Source organism: Anopheles cruzii, chromosome 2 (genome assembly GCF_943734635.1).
Source record: "Anopheles cruzii chromosome 2, idAnoCruzAS_RS32_06, whole genome shotgun sequence".
Taxonomy (NCBI): Eukaryota; Metazoa; Arthropoda; class Insecta; order Diptera; family Culicidae; genus Anopheles; species Anopheles cruzii.
This window is the reverse complement of record NC_069144.1, coordinates 27,145,002-27,168,189: the sequence shown is the minus strand read 5'-3', so window position 1 is coordinate 27,168,189 and position 23,188 is coordinate 27,145,002. Positions and strand designations below refer to the sequence as shown.

General features: G+C 49.1%; 4 protein-coding genes across 4 annotated transcripts; 2 read left to right on the top strand and 2 right to left on the bottom strand.

Annotated features, from left to right (window-relative positions):
* Positions 1–33: 33 nt before the first annotated feature.
* LOC128268067 (serendipity locus protein alpha-like) lies at positions 34–2,218 on the bottom strand. The gene is made up of 4 exons (XM_053005076.1): positions 2,123–2,218; positions 440–2,063; positions 276–374; positions 34–206 (listed from the first exon to the last, which is right to left on the bottom strand). The coding sequence occupies exons 1-4, from the start codon at positions 2,216–2,218 to the stop codon at positions 34–36; spliced, it is 1,992 nt and encodes a 663-aa protein (XP_052861036.1).
* A 253-nt stretch (positions 2,219–2,471) lies between these two features.
* LOC128267839 (glycosylphosphatidylinositol anchor attachment 1 protein) lies at positions 2,472–4,586 on the top strand. Its single transcript, XM_053004786.1, has 4 exons — positions 2,472–2,844; positions 2,907–4,165; positions 4,229–4,394; positions 4,464–4,586. Exons 1-4 carry the CDS (start codon positions 2,476–2,478, stop codon positions 4,584–4,586), a joined length of 1,917 nt encoding a protein of 638 aa, XP_052860746.1. The 5' UTR covers positions 2,472–2,475.
* Positions 4,587–6,932: 2,346 nt separating this feature from the next.
* Positions 6,933–12,679, top strand: LOC128268745 (glucose-6-phosphate 1-dehydrogenase). Its single transcript, XM_053005940.1, has 5 exons — positions 6,933–7,175; positions 9,681–9,859; positions 10,819–10,965; positions 11,026–11,243; positions 11,316–12,679. The coding sequence occupies exons 1-5, from the start codon at positions 7,106–7,108 to the stop codon at positions 12,373–12,375; spliced, it is 1,674 nt and encodes a 557-aa protein (XP_052861900.1). The 5' UTR covers positions 6,933–7,105; the 3' UTR covers positions 12,376–12,679.
* Positions 12,680–16,053: 3,374 nt separating this feature from the next.
* LOC128278763 (irregular chiasm C-roughest protein-like) lies at positions 16,054–22,141 on the bottom strand. Its single transcript, XM_053017491.1, has 3 exons — positions 22,054–22,141; positions 16,391–16,756; positions 16,054–16,085 (listed from the first exon to the last, which is right to left on the bottom strand). The coding sequence occupies exons 1-3, from the start codon at positions 22,139–22,141 to the stop codon at positions 16,054–16,056; spliced, it is 486 nt and encodes a 161-aa protein (XP_052873451.1).
* Positions 22,142–23,188: the final 1,047 nt, after the last annotated feature.

Here is a 23,188-nt window from a genome sequence, read left to right as displayed (position 1 = left end):
GATTAAAATATGTGATGATAGTTCCGATACACACTAAAGCTCCGTAAAGATATTTATTCTTATTTTGTGACCATCCTCAATAGCTATCTCTTCGTTCGTGATAGACTTTCGAATGAGGGTCTTTGATGGATCTTCCACCGGCATTGGCGTCTCCGGAGGGGTCTTGGTGAACGTGCCGGAAAGATCGGTAAGCTCATCGAGAATTTCTGCAATAAAAACATCAGAGAGCTGTACGGAACCAGTGACCTGTGTGGCCACAGCCAACCGAAACGAACCTGTAATCTGCAGATCGATATCACCCTTGATGCTTTCATACATCTCTGCTGTCTGTAAGCGTTGCTGCTTTTTGAAGATTGCCACTCGGAGGCTGTTTCCTGTGAAAATGAAATCATTCGATCAGCGATCGCGCATGATTTTGAAACCACGGTTCGTTTCCTACTTCTCGGGGTTTTTCTCTGTAACGATCCTTTTTCGGGAGACGATGCAGCGAGCATCTGGCGGTGTTTGATAATATCGGTGAACGTGTTGATTTCTAGCAGCGAGACAGGCTCCAACCTACACTTGGTCGGTTCTCCGCGTCGACTACGGTACAGTATGTTGGTGGAGGACATCCGGATCTGGTTGGCCGAGAACAATCCGCGTACGCTTTCTTCAATTTCCTTTCCCACCGGAGAAGCCTCGGTATTCTTTTGCTCGCGACAGTTGTCCTTTTGCGGGACAGGCTTGGTATTGGCTGCTTTGCTGTTTGCGAGGGCTTGTATCTTGCGCAGCTTACCCAAGAGCACCCGAAAACGTTTGATTACACGGCTCGTATCTATCGTCGGGTCTTCCTGGGTTCGTTCTACGATCGCCCGGCACTCTAGTGTCATCGTGCGGTAACCGGTATACGGTTGCTTAAGCGGTTCTTCTTGAAGTTTCGTTTCGGGGATGGTTTCTTCTAAATGCTGTAAAAATATCGCGGCCTTTTGCACCATTTCCAACCCTTGGGCAGGATCGTACCCCTTTTCGAGGGTATCGATCGCGGAATCCAATAGTTCGATCAACGATAAGGCGAAGGCGCTCGTATCGACCACCGCGTTAACAAGCCGCCCGAGGTTGGCCGATTCGTCTAGCCAGTGTTCCTCCAGCAACGTTGTGCTGTTGTCCGACTTTAGATACAGCGACGGAATGAGGTACGAATCGAGTGCTTCGATCGAAGCTAAAGCACTGCGGATAGCGGACGAAACTTTTAGGTCGTCGGCATACGAGATGGCAAACAGACCGATCTGCATTAGTCGATCCACGTAGTTATCGAACGGTTTCGTTAGCTCTTCCATCTCGTCCTCGTCGGTGGTGCTGCTAATCCGCTTCCGGAGTTCGGCCAGCAGCCGTCGATCGGTGTCCCCGAAGGTTTCGTACACCAACCGCAACAGACATTCATTCACGCGCGTCTCAAGTTGATAGATGGCCGCTTCCAGTACGCTGGCGCAGAGCTTCTTGTCACTAGAACCCGTCTCGCTGGGTGCAGCACGCTCCATTGCCGCGCACTCGCGAAGAACCTTCTGGCAGCAGCAGGTGACACGTTTGCGATCTTCCTCCGGAAGCACGTTGCAGAATCCGAACGTCTGTGAAATCAGTGCCTCGAGGACCGATCGGATCCGTCCGCTCTCGACAATCACGGAGCGATACGCTGTATCGTACTCCCCCTCGGAGTACTCCTCTTCGCTGGCCACCGTCAGCGGACCCACGAGGCTGAGGGCCAGGTCGAGGTAGGTGACAAAGTTTGATTCGGTCACACTCTCGGTTGGGCCGCCACCAGATTCCAGGGTCGTTTTTAGTTGCTCCAGGCACCAGATGATTCGATCGAGAAAACATTGCCTCGACTGTGGCAGTGGCTGTCGTTTACCGGTCTTTTCGGCTGGGTTTTGTTCCATCGTGATGGTTTTCTCTAGCCACCGGATACACGTTACTATCTGCGAGATGCACAGGAAACATGTTTCCAATGTTCCGACGTTGCCGTGGCTCTCGAAGATGAGGTATTTGTGCACGATGCGTAGCAACTGCTGTAGATTGGCGCAGATGGACTGGGAAAGGAGAATGTCGTTAATTTTAAGCACTTCGTTCACAACGTTTTATACTCAACATCGAGCCACGGAAGTCCAGTCTGGTCAGTGGAGATGAAACCAAGGTACAGATTGTCCTGTGTCTTTTGGATACACTCTTGCAGAGCAGGAAACATTTTTGCAACAAGCTCCAATTTCACAACAAACAACAAAAGCTCAATTTCACAAATTTCGACCGTTGCTTTTAAAAGCAAAACGGAACGTCAAACTGCGGACTAGCGTTACGGCATGGTAACGCTTCGTAACGCAGCATGTTTCCGAAGGGATGATAGCGTGACAGCCGGCTACAAAACATCACAACAAACTTGTCTTTTTCGGTTTTTTGTGAAAATACTCTTTGAAATAGCATTATTGTGGAAATAAAATTAACATAATGGGTTTATTAACCAACCCGTCGATCTCGCAAAAAGCCAAATACTGCCGAAAGTTGGTGAGATACAACACATTGATCTGTCTGTTGTTGTATCTGCTGGGCGTTGGCTTTTTCTGTGCCCTGCCGGACAATAACTTCAGTTCCGCGACCTACTTCTCGGAGAATGCCCTTTTGCCGGGACTGGTCAACTCGGAGCTGGACATGGAAACGGTGACGCTAGTGAAATCGCTCGCCGGCGAGCTACAAAGGGAACGCGAAAATTACCCAAAGGGAATCCCTTATCCGTGGTTACTGGCCAAGATGCGGCGGTTTGGATTGGAAACGCATACACACAACTTTACGCTGAATTATCCGTTCGGTGGTGGCAAGGTAAGTGAAACAGGGTTCAATCTTTTACGGTACATACTAAGCTATTTCCATTTGTATTGTAGCGTTTCACAGGAGAAAACGTGTTTGGAATCCTTCGAGCGCCTCGCATTGCGTCGACGGAATCGATCGTTATCAGCGTTCCTTATCGACCGCCGGAAACGGTTCACACGGATGTTGCCGCGGGTGTGCCACTAATGCTGGCGTTTGCTGACTTTGCCCGCAAAAAGAAGTACTGGGCAAAGGACATAATATTTCTGGTCACCGAACAGGAGCAGCTGGGAATGCAAGCTTGGCTTGAGGCGTACCACGGTGCCGAAGATGGCCCACGGATACTGGACTCCGGTTCGCTACGGGCCCGAGCCGGCTCCATTCAGGCGGCCATCAATTTGGAAGTGCAAGGGCTGGACATTAGTCACATCAATTTGAAAATCGAAGGACTAAACGGACAGTTGCCGAACTTGGATTTGCACAACCTGGTGCAGAAGCTGTCGTCGAAGAATGGGATCGTTGCCGGGTACAAGCAAAGCTCGGTGAATCCAAAACGGTCGTACCGTTACCAGGACAAACTGTACAACCTCTTGTCGATGGTGTTCTCACAAGCGAGCGGTGTCCCGACCGGAAACCATGGGCTCTTCCACAAGTACGGCATCGAAGCACTGACGCTGGAAGCGGTGAAGCGTGATAAGCCGCATGCCCAGAACCAAGAAGTCGGTTCGATGCTGCGCATTATCGAGGGCATTAGTCGCAGTTTGAACAATCTGCTGGAACGCTTTCATCAGAGTTTCTTCTTCTACATTCTCGCAGCGAACGATCGGTTTGTGTCGATCGGTGATTACATGCCAAGCTTGGCTCTGATGGCCGGCTCGTTGTTGATAAAAGCGTTCATTCACTACCTTGCGATCTACTACTCCGACGATGACCCAGCGGAGGGCGAAACGGAGGTGAAGGAGAAACCCAAGACGGACATCGGTTACTTCTCGGTCGGTCTTGTGCTTCTTGTGGCGCACTCTATTGGAGCGTTGGCCATGTATTTGCCCAACAGCACGCCCATCAATCAATATTTGCACCAGGCCGATCTAGCTACGCAGTTCGGATTCTTCACCCTGTTTGTGACCGTTTCGACGATTGCCGTCACCTTGCCCGCGTTTTGCTCGCTCACACCGATCAACACCGATGCGCTACAGGTGGCCGTTTTGCTGGAGCTGGGCACCGTACTGCTGGCCGTTGGAATGCTAAACTTTTCACTCGCCTTTCTACTGTCGGTAGCGTTGGTACCATTTATCATTCTACTGCGACCTACATTTGCGTCCACATCGAGATTGTAAGTAGTTTACGTTAGTCGCGTGCTGACTGTTCCTTTACTATCCCTTCGGTTCAATTGCAGACTATCATGGTTCTGTTGCCTGCTGCTTCACCCGATGACGGTGCTGTACCTGGTGCTACTGGGTCTAACGTGGAGCCTATTTCCCGAGTTGGCACTGAAACCTGTACTGGGAAAAGCTCTTGTGGCCACCATGGACGCATTAACGTACTCCATTGTCGATTCCATGGTATGCTAACAAACAAGTACATTTACAGTTACGAATCGCACTATAAACATGGTTCTTTCTTCTGAGCAGATCTACGGAAACTGGCTGTTCGATTTGGTATCGCTCATCTTCATTCCCTGCTGGATTCTGCTTTGGGTCTTGCTCTTTCCGAAGACTGACACCAAAGGTGGCACAAAATTGAAAACCAAATAAATTGATTTATTTAAAAAGGCTGTTACATTAACTACGACTGGTTGTCCGTTTTATAAGTTCCTTTCCTTAATTTTAACATAATTTAAGCCGTAATAGTGCACAGCAATATCAATAATAATGGTGCAGCAATATCCACAGAGTTGCTGCTAAAGGAAGGATTAAAATATGTATAAATATTTATGAGGGCCAGCGCTTGGATAGAAAAGAATCAATAAAGAACACTTGCGTCGAAAGTAGATAACCAAATATGACCGCTCTGTACGGTCGGGAACGGAAAGATGAATATTTACTCCCATGGCGTGTGGGGCAAAGTTTTACTTCCACGTACGAAGATTTGCTTTGCCCACCGGAAGCCAAAAAGGGTCAGATACCCGCGGGAGGAAAAACCGTGGAAACAATAGATCGTGGATGAACGGAAAAGTTGCGATTATGATGGTATGCAGCATCGGGTTGGTATTAAATTAATTTGTCCGGATGTTTCGCAGCATGAATCAATTGAGAGCCCACACGTTCCGAATGCGTGACACAGTGGGCAACGGGGAGTCCGCTTTTCTCAGAAAACGTAAAAATAACACGAAAGAGGCCAACAGTTCGAGCCAAATGAGGGCCGGATTCGTAGAAAATTAATGAAAGCAAACATGTTGTGCACAATGTAATCTGCCCAAAGGCACGTGCTTCCACTGCATCACTCCACGCCGGCCACTTCTTTCCGAATGGCGCAAGATTAAGGCAGAAGAAATGAAACATGACGCAAAGCTTCTTCGGGCATAAGAAGGGCCAAATTCCTTGTGCATAATGCAGCACGCGGATCTTCGGAAGGAGTTTGCAACGCGGCGCGCACCACGCCAGCGCAACGAGATGATGCAGTCAGGGCGTCCGCATCCTTTCGGTGTCCTCCTTTGGACCCACTCTCTCTCTCTCTCTCTCATTCTCTCTCTCTCTCTCTCTCTCATTCTCTCTCTCTGTTTGAGTTTCAGTTTCAGTGGAACGGCGAACGATACGCAAGACATTTCCATATCTGACGCCAGGAGAAAAGTTATGAGCGTAAGCAAACATAATCCCGTTTGGCAGAAGTCATAGTGCCGCACATACACCACACACACACAAACACACACACACGGGAGCGCGATGGCTCCGTGGCCTTGTCAGCATCTTCCGGGTGCATGGCGAAGAAACACACACCATCCGTTAAAGGATTGTGAAACCCCTCCGCTTCCGATTCCGGTGGCCTGCCGTCTGTAAGACGGCACACACACATGTGCTTGGTAAAGAAAGTTGCCCGTGGTTCGGAACGTTCTTCGGATGCGTACGGATTGCACGTTTCCAGCCACGGTCGCGGCGTTTGCGGCGTCACTAACGAACTGCCACGCCACGTGGAAAGGAAGCCGGGTGAAGATGTGAAATTATGCTAATACTAAGGAAAATATGAAAATTGGTATTCTTCTCGCTTAACTTTCGGTACGTTAAACAGCCAGCAGCAGCAGCAGCAGCTAGGAAGCCTGCACGCCAGCCATGGTTCGTCGTGACCGCGTGTGAGTGTGTGGATCGGAGCTTTCTTTGAATTCCATCTCTGGCCAGACACCGGCAAAGGCAATTTATTGTTCTTTCGTCAGATTTCGTCTGATTTATGTCCATCATCTTCACGGTACACTTCTTGAGCGGCCATTGGGGGTGAGATGTTCATAGCTTCAAGCTCAATTGAAATCAAACCTCGTTTAGAAAGCACACCTATCATTGCACACCCTTTGAACCGCATGCAGTACTATTTAAAGAGGTAAACCCAGACGGTTCCAGACGGCCACCCTGTCTCAGCAAGATAACCCACGGAAATCTATTATCGACTCGGTGGTTGATAAAAAGACTCATTTTGTTGTCCGATAAACTTTCCGTTACGATAAACGGTACTTGAGGGAAGCTGATGCGCGAATAACGACTTGCAGACCACTTCAGATAGCGCCGTAAAGGGCGGGTCCGAGCGATAGTGAAGTTGTATCAATAAACGCCCTATTGGACTACATCACGCAAATCGATAAAAAAAATCCCTAGAACAACAACAACAGTTTGATAGGCCGTCTCGTGGGATTTGGGATGTCCATTTGATCATATGTTGTTTTGTACCCCGGAGTCCTCTAATGGGTTACAAATGGCCCGACTAATTCCGTGGTAACTTTTCGTACCACACGGTTTGCTCTCGGGTCTACCGCGGCCACCGTGACTCTCGGAGCCTTGAAAAAGCTTAAGCGCGTAAGCGACTTACCGCCGTGGTGGTGGTGTTGGTGTTGCGCCAGCGATCGCTGGGTCCGCGATATGCGTTCCCTCCGATCAGTCTGCAACTTGCCGAGATTCCGTTCGGTTGTGCCTTTTGTGCGAATCGCGCACCTCGTTTGTTGCCCTCTCTGTCTCTCTCTCTCTCTTACGGCATAATCTTACCGATCGGTTCGAGTGTCGCGCGTTGTTTTAGTTTTGTTTTGTGTTCCGCTCTCTCGACCCTCGACGCACTCGCAGTGACGCATTCGGCCATGAATCCTGCCAAATCATCGTCAGCTAATGGCACCAACAACGGCGAAGGGTACCACCAGCGGTCAACAGGTAAATCGAACGCGTTGTCTTCCATCAGAAGTGACCGGGCGTATACGTCATCAGCGATATGGCTTATCGGGACACGATGCGTCCGACAGATGACACGCGCTCTGTAACGTGTGCCCGCAGTCAGTCACGGATTACGATCCGAGATTACGATCGCTCTGCGTATCGCATTTAATATCTCCCTCTGGCTCACCTCATTGTGCCAGGATAAAGGTGACAGGACTTGGCGCCCATCACGTGATCGTGCGCTCGCTTTTCGGTCGTGCACACAGCCACGCACCGGAGATAACCCAGGGCTGTGATTTGAGTTTTTTGTCCGGTTTTCGCCCACCGTGCTGAATGTGACTTTGGCGCAAGGGCACAAACTCTGTGGGCTCGCACACGGCACGCCGCCGCCGGGAGCACGATTGGTCGCCACGCAACACGCTGTCGGACTTGGGTGTGTGTGTGTGTGTGTGTGTAATCTTGCGCGGCGCGAGATTAGCGCAGCGTCGCGTCTCGCGCTTGTTTACGTTTTGACGCGGGACGCGCCGTGCTGAGCGTCAAGGCCACGGCGCGAGATGCAATTGGTGAGCTGGCGCAAGAAGAAGTGAATGGATGGTTCTTTATTCGCCAATTGCACCCCGTGACGTACTTGGTTGGCCACTTCTCTCGAGGGGTCACCTTACAAAGGCTGCGTAAGCGGGGTGAAACGACCTGAATGGCCGCATGCGTTACGTGTCCCCCCCCAGGGGTTATGTCACGCGAGTCTCCGCGAATTGGACCGACACAACGATTGTGACGATCCCTCTCTCTAGCGGAGCCGCCGCTGGGTCTCGTTCGCTTTAATTGATCGACGCTTCGAAGCAAGCTTTCTACGGTGTGCCCTCGAAGGTGTGGTCCTCTGTGGACGAGTTTCTCATTTTATGATGGCGCGCGTCTTGGGCGTGATTTAGTAAGTAATTGTTGTTTACTTTAGCAATTTATCTTAAAAGAAAACGCAGTCCGAGCATGAGAATGCAAAAAAGCGGGACGCTGTGACCGAGTGATAACCGATTCGGGCCGGGATATCTCTTGTGCGGTTCTTCCGTCCGACGCTACGTTACATGAGGCCGTTTTGTTGCCCCTGGAGTGGCTCGCAAGAGGGCGTCGAGAGCTTAACCAATATTTGATTCAACCGCCCCGTCTTGTTTGCGAATGTTTACCATCGCATCGACGATCGCGACTGTAGAGCCAATGATTGCGTGACGCGCAGATTCCCAGCGAGCGATGTGTGATGAACGTGTTGCTTCACACATGGGCGGTGGTTTTTGTCTGCAAATCGCATCGCTAAATCTGCGTAAGTTGCGCCTGGTTTGACGTAAGGTACTGAGGAAACTGATTACGACGACTCTAAACAATACGAGACTGATCATTGTCATCTTTTAGGTGTCACTTAAAAAAGGAACCAGAATTCATTCCGGCCCCTTATCGGCACGTTACCGCTGCGTTCGTCGGCATTTGCAATGCGCATACTGAGAAGCGTGTCTTGCACGTGACTTGGTGGAGTCACCGATTCTGAGTCGCCACCGGAGCCGGGGTGAATCGAAACGTTACTCGCGCTCGCGTTTTTGCTGCCGTGCTCGTGTTAAGGCAGAGGTTACCCCGTAAATTATACCTCAGCTTATGGCACCAACGTAATGTGGAATGTGTTTCTTGTTTTTCGAGAGGGTCGTTCGTGACCCCCTACACACGCTTCTGGTGCCTCCGATTGGCTTGATCGATTCGATCGTTAGTTGTGCGATTGTAGTCGGCCACTTCACACTGTGCAATTTTACAGCCCCATTCGGCCTGTGCGTAAGATTTACTACTCGAATAAAAGCTGCTAGAGTTGTGCGAAATGAAACGATTCGGTTCGTGGTTGCAAGTTTTTCGTGGTGGTACCCACGAAAAAGAAACGTCTTCCACGTCCAGCGGTTCGTTGCCTGAGCTCCAGGTGCTTCCTGGTGATGATTCTACGAGTAAGTTTGATGCTAGATGCCCAACCAGACCTAGATCCTGCTCAGTGCACCTTCTATTCTCGGGAAGAGCAGCACCACGCACCACGGGGGCAGCTCCAAAGCGTCACATGCACCTCATCACACGTGTGTGTGTGTGTGCGTTAACCTAACCACCGTCTAAAGTGCATTTTCGCGGTCGCGCCCTACCGAGGGCACAACGGAGGAAAAACGCTCGCTCTTGTACCCGATTCCTCGCGTTTCACGGTTGATGCCGATCGCGAATCGCGAGTGTTTGTGTTGACCGTCCCGGGGTCGAGATATTGGTGAGCGTTACGGTGCGCACTATGCTGGGTCCCAATGCTCGGCGGGACGCGATGCGCGGCCCGCTTTAGTAGCGGCTTGCCTGCGCACTCGATCGGATCGTGGTTTTTTGCGGAACCAAAATAGTCGCCTCGCAAAAAAAAAACTGTTCCGCGGAAGGGGGCCGGACCTGAAAACGTGACACGTGAAACGAGACTCTAATTTGTCTGACTGTCTGCTCTCCCCCCAGGCTGCGGTGGTCACCATCATCATCACGCGAATCGGCGCGACTCGGAGGGAGCAGAATCGCTGGACGGCGAGCAAGCGCTGGCCATCATCCGGCGGAACCTGAAGTCGAGCGCCATGGACACGGAGGGCACGCACTTCGACTGCAACTGTCCGCATGTGTTCGTCGTGTTCGGTGCATCGGTAAGTGAGTTCGAAGCCGGTGGCTCTCCAGCGGCTCCTGTTCTGAGGCGTTTATTTTTAAGCGGAACCGGCACCGCTTTCGAGTGCTAAGAAAACGGCGGATTGCTAAGTGGTCACCACCACCTTAAGCGGTCACCAACGCGTTGGGTACGAGCGTTAATTTATGATAACTAAATGACGATCGGCGTTCCGGGAGTTTTCGGGAGCGGGTCGAATGAGTGGAATAATTTCGCCGATCGGGTTCGTACTGTGTGCACCGAACCAAGGCAAGGCTAACTGTGGCGCGGCCGCGTACCTGTGGTGTGTTAAATGGACCAAGAAAGTGTGGTCATGAATGAGGGTTTTTTGGTGAAAATGGCAACGTTCTTGCGGTTTCTGGTTAAAGGTTTCCAAACGTCTCCTGGAGACTACCGCTGGTTTGTTATGCTGAATCAAATCACGGCTTTCATTAAATGTCACGAATCGGGAAGCGTGAATATTTCGGGAGCAGCTTTAACAACAAACACACTTCGTGAGGAAAGATTACCCTATTTCCTTTGTTTTACTAACAGTGTCTTAATATCTGACTCGCGCCATGCGGATTAAAGGCTTATTTTTTAAATAGCATTGAACCGGTTATCGGCTCATTTGCTGATTGATTTGTTTGCTTGGAATTCAAACGGTCCTTTGGTGGGTTTGCTCTTTTATGTCGCATTTTGCGAAGGTCGCACTGAATATTAAATTACCGTGCGGTTTTCCATCGGTTACCGGTCGCCGTATTGTTCACCACAAATTGCATCGCTCGGTAAACATCTGATTTCCCCGGGTGATAACGAAACCAGAATCCTTTTCCCATCTGGTGTGCGGTTACTAAACGAAGCGGTATTAATTTAATTTAAGGGGAACCATATTTTACTGAACTGAGTTGGTCGACTGTAGTTTGAACATGTTAAGTTAACAGCTCGTGTACGTCGTTGCAGGGCGATTTGGCGAAGAAAAAGATCTACCCAACGCTCTGGTGGCTGTTCCGTGATAATTTGCTGCCATCGGCCACGAAATTCATCGGCTATGCGCGCAGTAAGATGACGGTGGCGGAGCTTAAAGAAAAGTGCCGTCAGTACATGAAGGTAAGGATCTGCGGGATCGTACATTTGGCACGGCAAGGCATAACGTTCCGCACGTTTCAGGTAAAGGACGATCAGCTGGAAAAGTTCGATGAGTTTTGGTCGCTCAACTTCTACGTCGCCGGCAACTACGACGCACGGCGAGACTTTGAGCTGCTGAACCAGGAGATTAGCAAATTCGAGGTCGGTCGCGTGGCCAATCGGCTCTTCTACCTGGCCCTGCCACCATCGGTTTTCGAATCGGTTACGGTGCACATTCGTAACACTTGCATGGGCGAAAAGTAAGCATGGGGCGGAGCACGCCTTGAAGGTCCGAAGAGAATGGCTCTGAAATGTATCTTTCCCCCTCGCAGGGGATGGAATCGGATTATTGTGGAGAAACCGTTTGGCCGTGACGCTGCCACGTCCAACGCGCTCAGCACCCACCTGGCGAAGCTGTACAGCGAGGATCAGCTGTACCGGATCGATCACTACCTGGGCAAGGAGATGGTACAGAATCTGATGACGATTCGGTTCGGCAATCAAATCTTCAGCCCCACCTGGAACCGGGCGCACGTGGCGTCGGTGCTGATTACGTTCAAGGAACCGTTCGGAACGCAGGGCCGTGGTGGGTACTTTGACGATTTTGGCATCATCCGCGATGTGATGCAGAACCACCTGCTGCAGATACTGTCGCTGGTGGCAATGGAGAAACCGGCCACCTGTCATCCGGATGATATACGTAACGAGAAGGTGAAGGTGCTGAAGAGCATCCAGGAGCTGAAGATCGAGGACGTTGTCCTCGGGCAGTACGTGGGCAACCCGAGTGGGCCGGATGAGGACTCGCGAGCCTCGTATCTGGATGATCCGACCGTACCGAAGGGGTCCGTCACTCCGACGTACGCGCTGGCGGCGCTGAAGATCAACAACGAGCGCTGGGATGGTGTTCCGTTTATTCTGCGCTGTGGCAAGGCACTGAACGAGCGCAAGGCCGAGGTGCGCATTCAGTACCAAGATGTTCCGGGAGACATTTTCGATGGCAAACCGAAACGTAACGAGCTCGTCATTCGCGTGCAGCCGGGCGAGGCACTGTACGTGAAGATGATGACCAAGTCGCCCGGCATCACGTTCGATATGGAGGAGACCGAGCTCGACCTGACGTATGGTCAGCGGTACAAGGACGTAGCGCTGCCGGATGCGTACGAGCGCCTCATCTTGGACGTGTTCTGTGGCTCGCAAATGCATTTCGTGCGCTCGGACGAACTGAGTGAAGCGTGGCGTATCTTCACCCCGCTGCTGCACTACATCGAACGGGAGCGCCCGGAACCGATCAAATACATATACGGATCGCGTGGTCCGAAGGAGGCGGACCGGAAGTGCGATGAGAACAACTTCAAGTACTACGGCTCGTACAAATGGCACCAGAGACATTGAGAGATGGCGCGCGCGTGAGCTGCAGTGTGTTCCGGGCGGATCTTTCAAATCAAACCCGACCGGTTCCGCGGCCTATAAGAGGATTGTTATTTATTTATGTACACACACACACACGAGGGCAACGTTCGTTCTTTTTACAACTAGCCCTCGCCGATTATCATTCCCTGTGGTTGAAGTTGTTACTGTGACAAGTCTGTTTGTTCTTGATATTACTCGCCCGCCTGCGAATCGAAAGAGGATGCATTTTCTTTTTTGGACCCTATTTGTTTTAAAAATAAAGAATGTCCGGGGAGCGATAATTCAACGTCCCTGGGTCGTTTAAGTTTCGTTTTATGATTTATGATTAAGAGAAGTGTTGAAGAAACGTTCCACTTTGCTCTAGAAAATGAGTGGATTCGTTTAGAGTGCTGCTACACAAAAAAATCATGTTTCCATTTCATGAAAGGCGTGTCCACCGACTGATGGCTGGAGCGGACGAAACCAGAGAAAAAAACGGCGAAAGGACAGAAAGTTATTTGTCTTGTCATCATCATACGCAATTTTTCTTCGCGCATCCGATCCACTGCCGATGATGGCCTGGGACGATAGAGCGAACGTGAGTTCCAAAAAGGAAAACAAGTGGACCAACAAAAGGCGTTGTGATTAATGAAAATGAAGTAACCGGTGAATTGCTCATGGAATTATTGATGTCAAGCAATATTTTGTCCGCAAATTGGGAGTAGAAGTTTTTCGAAGAGGGACACTTTGGCTAGGACATTACTTGGGGCGACGACCTTCGACGAAAGATGTGAACCATTAGCAAGTCCATGGGGGGCCGACGGTCCCACCTAATCGATGTCGGATGGCAAAAGATGAAAATGTTCATTCATTCTAATTTGGGATTCTGTTCTGCGAAGTAACGCCTCGTGACACACGATATGGGTTTCTGTAAAGGGGAATTTAGTATTACCACTCAATAGTGGCGATTGTTGCATTTGGTTTGTTATGAAGTTACATCTGTACTTGTGCAGTTTGAGTAAACCCCAGTGTACAGAACTCCTATTTGTAATGCTACAACAGCCAACAGACAATTATGTAAACGTACCGTTTCTTAATTGACCGTGAATATTCATGATCTTTCGCGGAAGGTTTGGTCCAAAAATTTCCGTCGACTTTGTGCAGTAATTGACGAACGATCGCCCGAAATGACCAGCCTCATTATGCAGGATTCAGAGCGGGACTTTTTGACCCGAGCTGGAAGACAAACTAATTGATATAACGTAGACAAGCAAGCAGAAGAGTGCCGAAAAAATCGGCCCAAAAACTAAGAACTAAGCGGGACGAAGGCACCCACGACGAGGTCACGGAACAAATTAGTGGAGCTTTCTGTATTTCGTTTTTCCTTTCCGGGGCTTTGCGACAGACACACAGATGAACTAACGAGACACCGGATACTTTCGTCCGGTTCAACGTCTTAACGGTCTGACAAGTTGAACGCGCGCGCCACGCCAGCTTTCCGGCCAGCAGCCAGTTTGGCTCATTTGCTCATCAATGATTAATGGTCCGGGGCTACGGATAGGAGGACACGCGTTTTGCTAGGGCAGCAAACGGAATTAAATTTATTAATGACTACGGGCCCGGGGTGGATGGAAAAATGCATTGCACCGTGCGTTTCCTGTGTTTTTGTGTGTGTTTGCTAGTGACATTCCATTGTATCGTGGCCGGAAGCTTTCGGATGGGGATCGGGGACCCCAAAAGGATCCGTGGAAGTCTGCGGGAGCTGCTGGTACTGGTAGTGGCGGTCATTTGTTTTCCACTCATTTCTTAATTAGATAATAAATGAGTGCGAAGAAGTCAAGTCGAGCCGTGTTGGACCGAGGAGAAACGTGCAGAAATTAAATGTCACGCGATGAGATAAGCGTGGCCGGTGGGGCCAGTAAATTGGCGCTTGGAGAAACATTAAACATTGATAGGTCCGTCCGGTCGCGATGCGCTGTTGGGGTTTATACTTATTTGGGGTTGAATGGAGGCGCCTGGTTGGCTTCTGTTTGGGGCCGATGGAGTCGCATGGTTAGTGATGAAATAGTGCGATGCTCTGTTCATTTGTATCCGTAGCTTAATTTCGAAATGATTTTATGGACTATATATGATCCAATAAAAAAAAATTAATGTTATTGTATCGAAGGCGTGAATGACTAAATACATTTTTTCCCCGGATATATTACTGGAAAATTGAATGGAATTGCCAACGAGGTAGAAACCAAAAGAAAAGGTATTATGAACAAATAAATTCGCGAAATGTATCAACCACTTTCCCGCTTGTGGATGGATTACCGTGAATGCGTCAAAATACGTATTAACAGGCTCATAATTTAAATCGGAATAAAGAGGCGGTAGGCTGGCGTTCAATTGGATCGGGCCGCGAATTTGCCGCCTTTTTTCAGGTCGGTCCCAAAGTTTCGGACATATTGGCAGAGTAAAACCGAGAGAGAGAGGGAGAGAGAAAGAAAGCACCCTGCAGCCATTTTTAATTACTACCGAAATATTAAGCTTTATTAATAAATCTTCGTTGTCTATCGATCGGGTGCGGCAGACGCAAAATGCCCGGGAAAACCGTCCCGAAGAGAAAAACCGTACCGAAACGTATGGCGAAAATGGCGACTAAATTCAACGACGAGTCGAATTGCGCGGCCAGCGTGTCGCATCATTGTGGTTCCGCGAGTGTCGCGATTGCAATATTGACCAATGCACCGCCACCGGTCCCGCTTTTCGGTTAATGCGTAGCAAATAGAGCGAAATGAGTGGAGCGAACGAAAAGAGCAAATAAAATAAAATAAACGATCGGAAAACAACATCCGATAAATGGATGAGCCCGATAAGCGTGAAAAAGCTGCGGAAAAGCTTAAGGCGAGTCCTTCGTTGCCTCTGCACCGGCCAAATTCATCACTCGTTCAGGAGGGCGGCCAGTTTTTTCTCTCTTCGCATTCCATGTTTGCTAATTGTATAAAATGATACAAAATGGAACAGGAAACTCGCGAGTCACGGAAAATGAACGAGGCGCCAAACATGCACACACACAAACACCCACAGAGAAACGTAAGGAATCTGGCCAACGTACAAAAATGTCTGGCTGCTGCCAGAGTAAAAGCAATGAAAATTAACGTACGCTCGAAATTCAAATAACTGGCATGCCGGTAATTATTTTCCTCTTCGTTTAATTGGCAACTTTTCACCCTGCCTTGGCGTTGCCCTGTGCTACCTTCACAATGTGATCAATGGCTTTGCGATAGCCTTTGGGGTGATTTTCCGGGGCCATCCGGGGTCGCGCGGTTTGGTGTTTGCCGGATCGCTACAATCGCGCACCATATTTTCGATATTGTGAAAAGATTCCACCCTCAGCACGGCGCTTGAGGCCCCGTTTTTATCGTCACTAATTCAATCGTTAGTCTAGGTTCCGTAATCGTAATGATATGTGCTTTCATGTTTGGTCAGGTTTCGCGACTGATCTGCATTGATATGTCCTATGTGGGGTCCTATCATTGTACAAGTAAATGTTTTCCTAACAATGATCTTTGAAAGTAAATGCTTAGCAAATCGTGTCGTTCCTTTTTATTTGCTGCCCATTTCAGGAAAATATTTTCTTTCGTAGCCTTGTCAGCATTGATTGCTGACTACAACGGCGTTGAGCGGTCGTTTCCGTTAATGTTGGTCATGGTAGCCTTTGGGTGGAGCTGTAATAGAAATTGGGGCCAAAAGCATAACATAAAAAGTACCACTAATTGGATATTATCGTACAGCATTATTTGTATCAACATCTCCGCACGTAGTATCTGGGATTCCCTAGCACTAACGATTCTATAATATCTTCCCATCGGTGACAATCCGCCTGCAGCCAGCCCTCGCGCTTCAACTGACCACAGCCCTGATCGCCAGTGGCAGTGGACAAGGTTTTAGGGCTGGCCGCTCCCGGTGAGAAGATATTTATTTGCGCCGGCCTTATCAAACTGTCACTTTAATTCCGCCGCCCCGTACTCACCGAGCACGGTCAGCTTGGCCTGGGCACGGATCGGCAGGTTGTGCTGGGCCGGCCCGACCTGGCACTGGTACTGGGCCGCGTCGTCGTACGAGGTATTGGTGATGCGCAGATTGTAGACCCCGTCGCTGTGGTTCTGGTTGAGGGAGAACCGCGGGAAGCCGACGATCTCGTTGCCGAAACCGAGCGCAAAGCCGTCCTTCGTCCACTGGACCCAGCCGGCGAGATGCTCGACCTCGCAGCGCATCACCACCTCATCGCCCTGGACGGCTTCGATGTCCTTCGGTGTGATGCGAAAAGCTTGCTGGGCCGGCTCGACGTCCGCTGGCTGTGTGACGTCCGACAGTGCCGCACACCAACAACCGCCAACTGACCAACGAACCACCACGGGGGGTGCAGGCCAGAGAAACCCATCCAAGGATAATCCATCCGGTGATGGACGTGCGGACACATACGACGGCAGGACAGGGCACCGCGTTGTTGTAGCAAGCAAACGACAAACGGAAGAAGACGGATCAAGAAGGTGGTCTGTGCTGCGATCGATGACGCCGTTTTTGCCTCCGTGCGGCCGTTTGGCCGCTTCCGGTGGGGAAATAAATCTTTACCATAATTAATTTTAAATCAATTTACTACAATGATTTTCTCCTAATGGTTACAGGCTCGGCGAAGCGCCGGCGCTGGGGCACCGGGTGATAATCTAATGTCTTTAGCGTCTTATCGACGCCGCCTGACTGCTAACGGATGGCGATGGAATGTAAAGGTTATAGGGCAAAAAGCTCAATACAAAATGCTAACATAAGGTAAATTTCGGTAAAGTTTTTCAACGGTTTTATAAAAATACTGTATTACTTTGAAGAATGCAATATTTCTTTTAAGTAAGTTAATTTAATATTAAATATTTTGAGAGTATATTTGTTGAAAAATCTGATGCTTTCAAGCATGTCTCTATTTAGCTTCATCGTTTCGTGATCGGTGAAAAACTACATTCCCACCTTTCGAGGGCCGAGAACTACATTCCCACCACACGTTGCTCCCGGGGATGGTACACATGCACGTTTGTAATTTGAATTTTTATGTTGTACAGCAAAACAACGAACAACACCAGCCCGTATCGCACGGATGGCTCGGACGAAATGGCAACAAACAATGCAACAATGCCCCGAAGGAACTACTTTCATGTTAGAAAAATCTCCAGAATCAACGGGGCAACAACGGACCTAGACGGGCGACGCATCGCTACGGACGCTATGTCCCTCTAGTGGATGGGATATAGTTAATGCAACAAATTGTAATTTATGGAGCAATCTGAGTGCTCGTCTGGTTTTCTTTCGTTCGTCCGTTTTGTCCACAGCCCGAGCCCGATAGAAAGAGAGAGTGTAACGTGGTCTCCCTAAGCAGTGTTACATTTACCTTTTTCCGCCACTCCGAAAATGGCCACAAGGGCCTGGACACATCGGATTCGATTGCTGATGCTTTACACGATCGTGAAAATCGTTGGCAAAACTCCTATAGAATCTGAAACCAGGAACCACCGGGTAGATTGTTTTATTTGACAGTGATTAAAGCGCCAGGCCACAGGATGTGTCAATTCTTCCCAATTTCACTAGGAAATCACTGTCAATCGTGGACAAATGCCATCAATATCCAGATGCGTGTGCTCCCAAGGCCTAACGATTCGGGCATGGAAAGCCGAGCATCATCCGGGGTCCGAGTGGACTCACACGGTAGATAGACGTCAGCGTGCACCATCGCATTGTGCTCTAGGTTTTCTTTCCGGTTGGAAACATAATTCACTCTTGATCGGCTTGATTCGAAATGTCAAGCCCCCCGGTCGCCGGTTGCAGGGACGCAGAACTGTAACATCCTCGGAGAGCAATGAATCTTCGGTTTGGTCCCAATTAATGCCCGGTCTGGGTGTGTTTCGGGTAATGATAAATGCAAACGGTTGGGCGAAAAAATTGATGATGATTTCCACTCGACCAAGGATGGACATATGAAACGCCTTTTGGCACAGAATTGTGTCTAGAAGAGTGTCGCGAAACTCAGATTTCGATATGTTTGCTAATCAATATTATTTGATTCTCGGTGTCAGGGCTCTGATGACGTAAATTAGATTAATTATCACTCGTTAGAGAATGCCAATCACTCCGATTTGATTTGGGAATGAGTTGACCAAGCAGCAGCTTAACAAAGGCTAACGCACCCGGATTTGCGCCGAATTTCAAAATTGTCAACAAAGTTGGAACTATAACATTGTTGATTAGAAATGTTATGCTTAATTTTATTATTATTGTTGAAATGTATGCATAGAATGTACGAAAACGGTTCCTCACTTACCGATGCTGAGCGTGATGGAAATGGGGATCCATTTTGCTGCAAACTTCATCCTTTTGGATCGCATTTCACCTTCCAGAGGTCCTTTCGGAGCTGCCCAGCGATTGCACTCCTAAGGAACGGAAGTAAACCAACAAAAAAGAGGACCATGAAAATCCCGAAAAGGACACGGAAAATCAGAACAGATTATTTCTCCAGCTGATTGCAGCAGCTAGGGGATCCCGGCAGATGTTGTATCAGATCGGCTTACGGCGAGTATCGGCCAATCACCAAGACGTGCTCCATGCTGCCCGTTGACGACTACGGAGGCGCCTGACCTCGATAGTGTTTGATTGCTTAACCCCTCGGTCGGCCGACCGGCCACCGAGCCATGCCAAAGGACGATGATTGGGTGTTTATCGTTGGCTGGTAATCGGATTAAAGTCCTTCCCGGTTGTCTCCAAAGCCCACTACTATCCGATTCGGGTTCGGTGAGTTCGAAGGGGTTGACAAATTTTACAATCCACTTCATTGCAATGGTATTATGAGCGAAAAGAAGAAGCAAAGAGCCAACCTCTCGATTCGAACGTCGTTCGTGAGCTGTCAGCAGTGGGTTGCGCAGGGCAGCATAAATTGAACACACAACCCCATTATGCGTGGAGGCAAATGCATCATACGACACCACGGAAACCACATTTCGGATCCTTCCCGAAACGGAGGGACTAAATATTTAACACACATATAGCTCACTAGGGGGTCCAGCGTTTGCCTTAGCCATGTTTGCATGTTGGACCCATTTTGGGAGACCGCAACTGCCGGAGACTCGAGACAGCAGCGAAACAAAGAGCAAGGAGACAAAAAAATTCCGAAATCGGCACCAAACGGTCTGACGGGGATCGACGGTCTAGTGTGGGGTTTACTGCGTTGCGGTAATCATAAAATTAAAATGGAAACGAGACAGTAAACGAGGTTGGAATGCGGAAAAACGGTCCGAATTGCCCTTGGATCAAGGGATAGAGTAAGAAAAGCGCTTGGGATGCTATTCGCCCCAAAAAGCTAGGGAACGATACCGGCGAGCCCGGCAGGGTGTGTTCACTTATCGGTCATCAGGATGTGTGTGGCCCACGGCTGAAAGTGTCTATCATGGATGGGAAACGAATAAAATGATGCTTACGATGACGCTGGCGCAAATTGACGCATTTCACCGAACCGAGGTCAATGTGTAAACGATTTGTGGGCCTTTTAAGTGATCAATATTTTATAAAGAGGCTGAACCGGGAGGCTTACAGGAACGAATGTCAGACAAGATTACATTACCAAGGTTTTGGTTGATTTTGAAGTAGCTTAGACAAAATAAAGGAACGTAACGTTTTGTACAAACAACACAATTGCGAAACAAAGAACACAAATGTAACACAAGAAATAAAATTAAACAAAAATGCACGAGTTAGGCTCAACTTAATACACTTTGGCATTATTTTGATGATCTTTTGTACAGAATCAACACAAAGGGCATTCAAGCTTTGTTGATGCTTCGTGGTGCGTGTTTATGGTTCACGTTCTAAACATTGCGCTTTTCGAAGCCGTGTTATTTCGTGTCCTTTTGCGGAAAGCGGGACCGTTCGTGGAACGCAATTCTATGATGTTCGGATTTTTATACGCTTTGCTAGTCGTTTAGCGCCGCGAGAGAGAGAGAGAAGCAGCTTGCCTACTAGGACCTCCGTCCTTCTGGGAAGTGACACGCAAAACGGAGAACAATGGAAAGCTAGCCAGTCTTTAAAAAAGCCACTTTCTTATCAGCATCGTAATCAATCCAGCGAAAAAGCGTGACGTCACGGCGCCGAGAATGTGCCGTAAAATCGACGCATACCAACGTAGTCAACACACACGCAAGCACGACACACTCGGCACAAGGATAGCTCGTGGCTGCAGGTCAGTTCAGCGTAACACCAGCCCGCAACAGCAATCACTCTACCACAAGCGCCAGTTCCAGGATAGGCCAGGCGGTGTCGCTATTTCTACGATAACGGATGCACGGTACGGACCTTTAGCTTACCCGCACGTCAAACCACGGCTATTTGATGAAGGATGCCAGCAACTTCCGCTGGAAGCTGAACCGTCTTCGTTTGGTGGCGTTTATTTTCTCGAGAAACAGTATTTACGGCCGCTGTCAAATCTTCCGAATGTTTGGCACGTGGTAAGCGCATGCGCCCAGCGGGAACCCATCCGGCAGCAAGCTTTCGCATCATTAAGCAAAACGACCATCTCCATCGCGTGATGGGTTTCCAGTTTCTCGCCCCGCGGTGCGTAGAATGTTTGATTTGAAATTCGAAATTCCGTACCGTTTCCGAAACCTACGGTCTGCTCGGATGATTGCCTACATTTAGGGGCTTTCAGCGCTTTGAATCGTTGTCGAACAAAAAAACTTTAACGTATGCGATGAACGATCCAAGTTCGTGTAGTATTTGCCAACTATCGTACTACTATTCAAAAATGAACCGGAAGTACCGAAATCCGATCCTTAATTAAGCCCATAGGCCCGTAGGCTTCGATCGGCCGGGAAGCGAAGTGATTCGACGTCAAACGCGTGGCCGGAACCACTCGACACGTGAAATATCACACGCAACGCTAATTAATCAAAGCCCAAAATTTAAATTGACACCATACACAACCGCACACACACACACGCACACACGCGTGCACGAACCTTCTGAAGCATATTTGTTTTTCTTCCCTGTGCACTCTGCACTGCGGCACCATATAATAATGTGGTGGCAGCCTGGTATGTTGCGTTGACGTCCTGTGGCGTGTGTGTGTGCGCGCGCACGGGGCTGACTTATAACCTTAATTACAACGCAAACAGCATGCCATCGATAACGGGTCGAATCAGTAATTATGTAAATTAAATCATTGCATCAACCACTGACCATGTGAAGGGGCAATTTTGGAGCATTTCCGACCCTGGTCCCCGGCGGTAGTGTAAAAAAGAATTATCCACGCGGGCGCCTAGATTTGTAACACAATGATTGATTTTTGTTTTGGTTCACACCCTGGGCCCTTTAAGGTTCTGGTCCGTACCTCTTCCGGTACGGAGCCCGGTTTGGCCCCGATGCTCCTCGACCTCCACAATTAGGCCCGGCCGGGGGTGATTGATTGGGTGACCGGTCAGGTCCGTTCGACAGGCTCGGTGGAGGACGTGAACGTCTGGAAATACGTGGCATAATTACGTCGAGCATTGTTTGGGGGGCCTGTATGTTAAGTGTGTGTCGTGCCGGGTGCTAGTCCGACCCGCGGTAATTTATTCCCATTCCGGGCGGCCAATTAAAAGGGCTCGCAAATGAACGATGACCTACCGAGCGTGGCCCGATTCAAAAAGATGGGCTGGACCGGACGAGAGATGTGCTGGCCGGTACAGTAGCTGAATTCCTGGCAGAGCCCCATTGCGCACAGAGTGCGGAACAGTGTTTTGCGAGCCGTTTTATGAGCTCAATCAAAGCGGTTCGGATTGGTTGGGTGTTTGGATTGATTTATTAGCTAGCCTGGAGACTGGAGCACCAAGTAATGAAGCAGTACACGACGACAGGGCTTTCATCGGTATTGCAATCGATTGATTCATAATTTCACCCGACGTCGGTTGTGTTTGCTTGTGCAACGTTTATGCTCTGCAGCTCTCGCAGGTTTACGATGCACTTTGATAATTGTACGGCCACTACAAGAAAACCACGAGCGTTGGCTCTGTGCAGTGAACGATTTGAGGTTAATTTATTGCTCTCTGCAATGTTTTCTCGAAGTGCTCAGGGCTTCGAAGTAATTTGATGCAGTTAATCGATTTTATGCTGCACACTGTAATAAAATCGCTTCCAATTAAGTACCGATGGCTTTGGTAGGATCATGTTTTTTTTGTTGATGGAAAAGATAGCTCATCGAACATCTAATCGAACGGCTAAATCATATTTGCGCTTGGACCGGACATTATGAACCTCAGCGCAACTCCCGATGTACCGGAATCGGACCGTTTGACCGTTTTGTTGACTGACCAACTAATAATTGCTTTGCAGTGTTACGATGGATTTACTGGGTTTATTGGAAAAGTTATATCAAAGACGAGGCAACTGTTGCACCAACCAACCAACGGTGGCGCACGTTCCGCTAGCCTTTAGGTTCTTCATTCATAACACATTACGCGGCACGGTCTATGCGGCCCGAACGCACCGCAACGAATCTGTTATTTTGCTATCGCAAACATACGCACGGCCTGAGATCGCCAGGAAGGAAGCTTTCGCGCTGGCAAGTTTTCCAATTTCAACGTCATTCTTTTGTGTGGCAAGTAAAATCGGGGAAAACTTATTCAATTACAACCCGCGTTACAAAGAATCGACTCGCGCGGGTTTTTAAATGCTTGCCCGGAGACGAATCGGTTGCAAAACACGGACGGACAATCAGATTTTCGAAATGCCCCAAAAGAGGGTGCTGCCCACACGGTTCGGT

Coding starts and splice junctions, on each gene's coding strand:
- LOC128267839 (XM_053004786.1), top strand. CDS start 2,476: ATGGGTTTATTAACCAACCCGTCGATCTCGCAAAAAGCCAAATACTGC. Junction 2,845..2,906: donor ATCCGTTCGGTGGTGGCAAG/GTAAGTGAAACA, acceptor TTTGTATTGTAG/CGTTTCACAGGAGAAAACGT. Junction 4,395..4,463: donor ACTCCATTGTCGATTCCATG/GTATGCTAACAA, acceptor TCTTCTGAGCAG/ATCTACGGAAACTGGCTGTT.
- LOC128268745 (XM_053005940.1), top strand. CDS start 7,106: ATGAATCCTGCCAAATCATCGTCAGCTAATGGCACCAACAACGGCGAA. Junction 7,176..9,680: donor GTACCACCAGCGGTCAACAG/GTAAATCGAACG, acceptor CTCTCCCCCCAG/GCTGCGGTGGTCACCATCAT. Junction 10,966..11,025: donor AGTGCCGTCAGTACATGAAG/GTAAGGATCTGC, acceptor CGCACGTTTCAG/GTAAAGGACGATCAGCTGGA.
- LOC128278763 (XM_053017491.1), bottom strand. CDS start 22,141: ATGGGGCTCTGCCAGGAATTCAGCTACTGTACCGGCCAGCACATCTCT. Junction 16,757..22,053: donor TTTGAATCGGGCCACGCTCG/GTAGGTCATCGT, acceptor TTCGTTGGTCAG/TTGGCGGTTGTTGGTGTGCG. Junction 16,086..16,390: donor GGCCAAGCTGACCGTGCTCG/GTGAGTACGGGG, acceptor TTTCTATTACAG/CTCCACCCAAAGGCTACCAT.
- LOC128268067 (XM_053005076.1), bottom strand. CDS start 2,218: ATGTTTCCTGCTCTGCAAGAGTGTATCCAAAAGACACAGGACAATCTG. Junction 2,064..2,122: donor CTGGACTTCCGTGGCTCGAT/GTTGAGTATAAA, acceptor CTCCTTTCCCAG/TCCATCTGCGCCAATCTACA. Junction 207..275: donor TATCGATCTGCAGATTACAG/GTTCGTTTCGGT, acceptor TTTTTATTGCAG/AAATTCTCGATGAGCTTACC.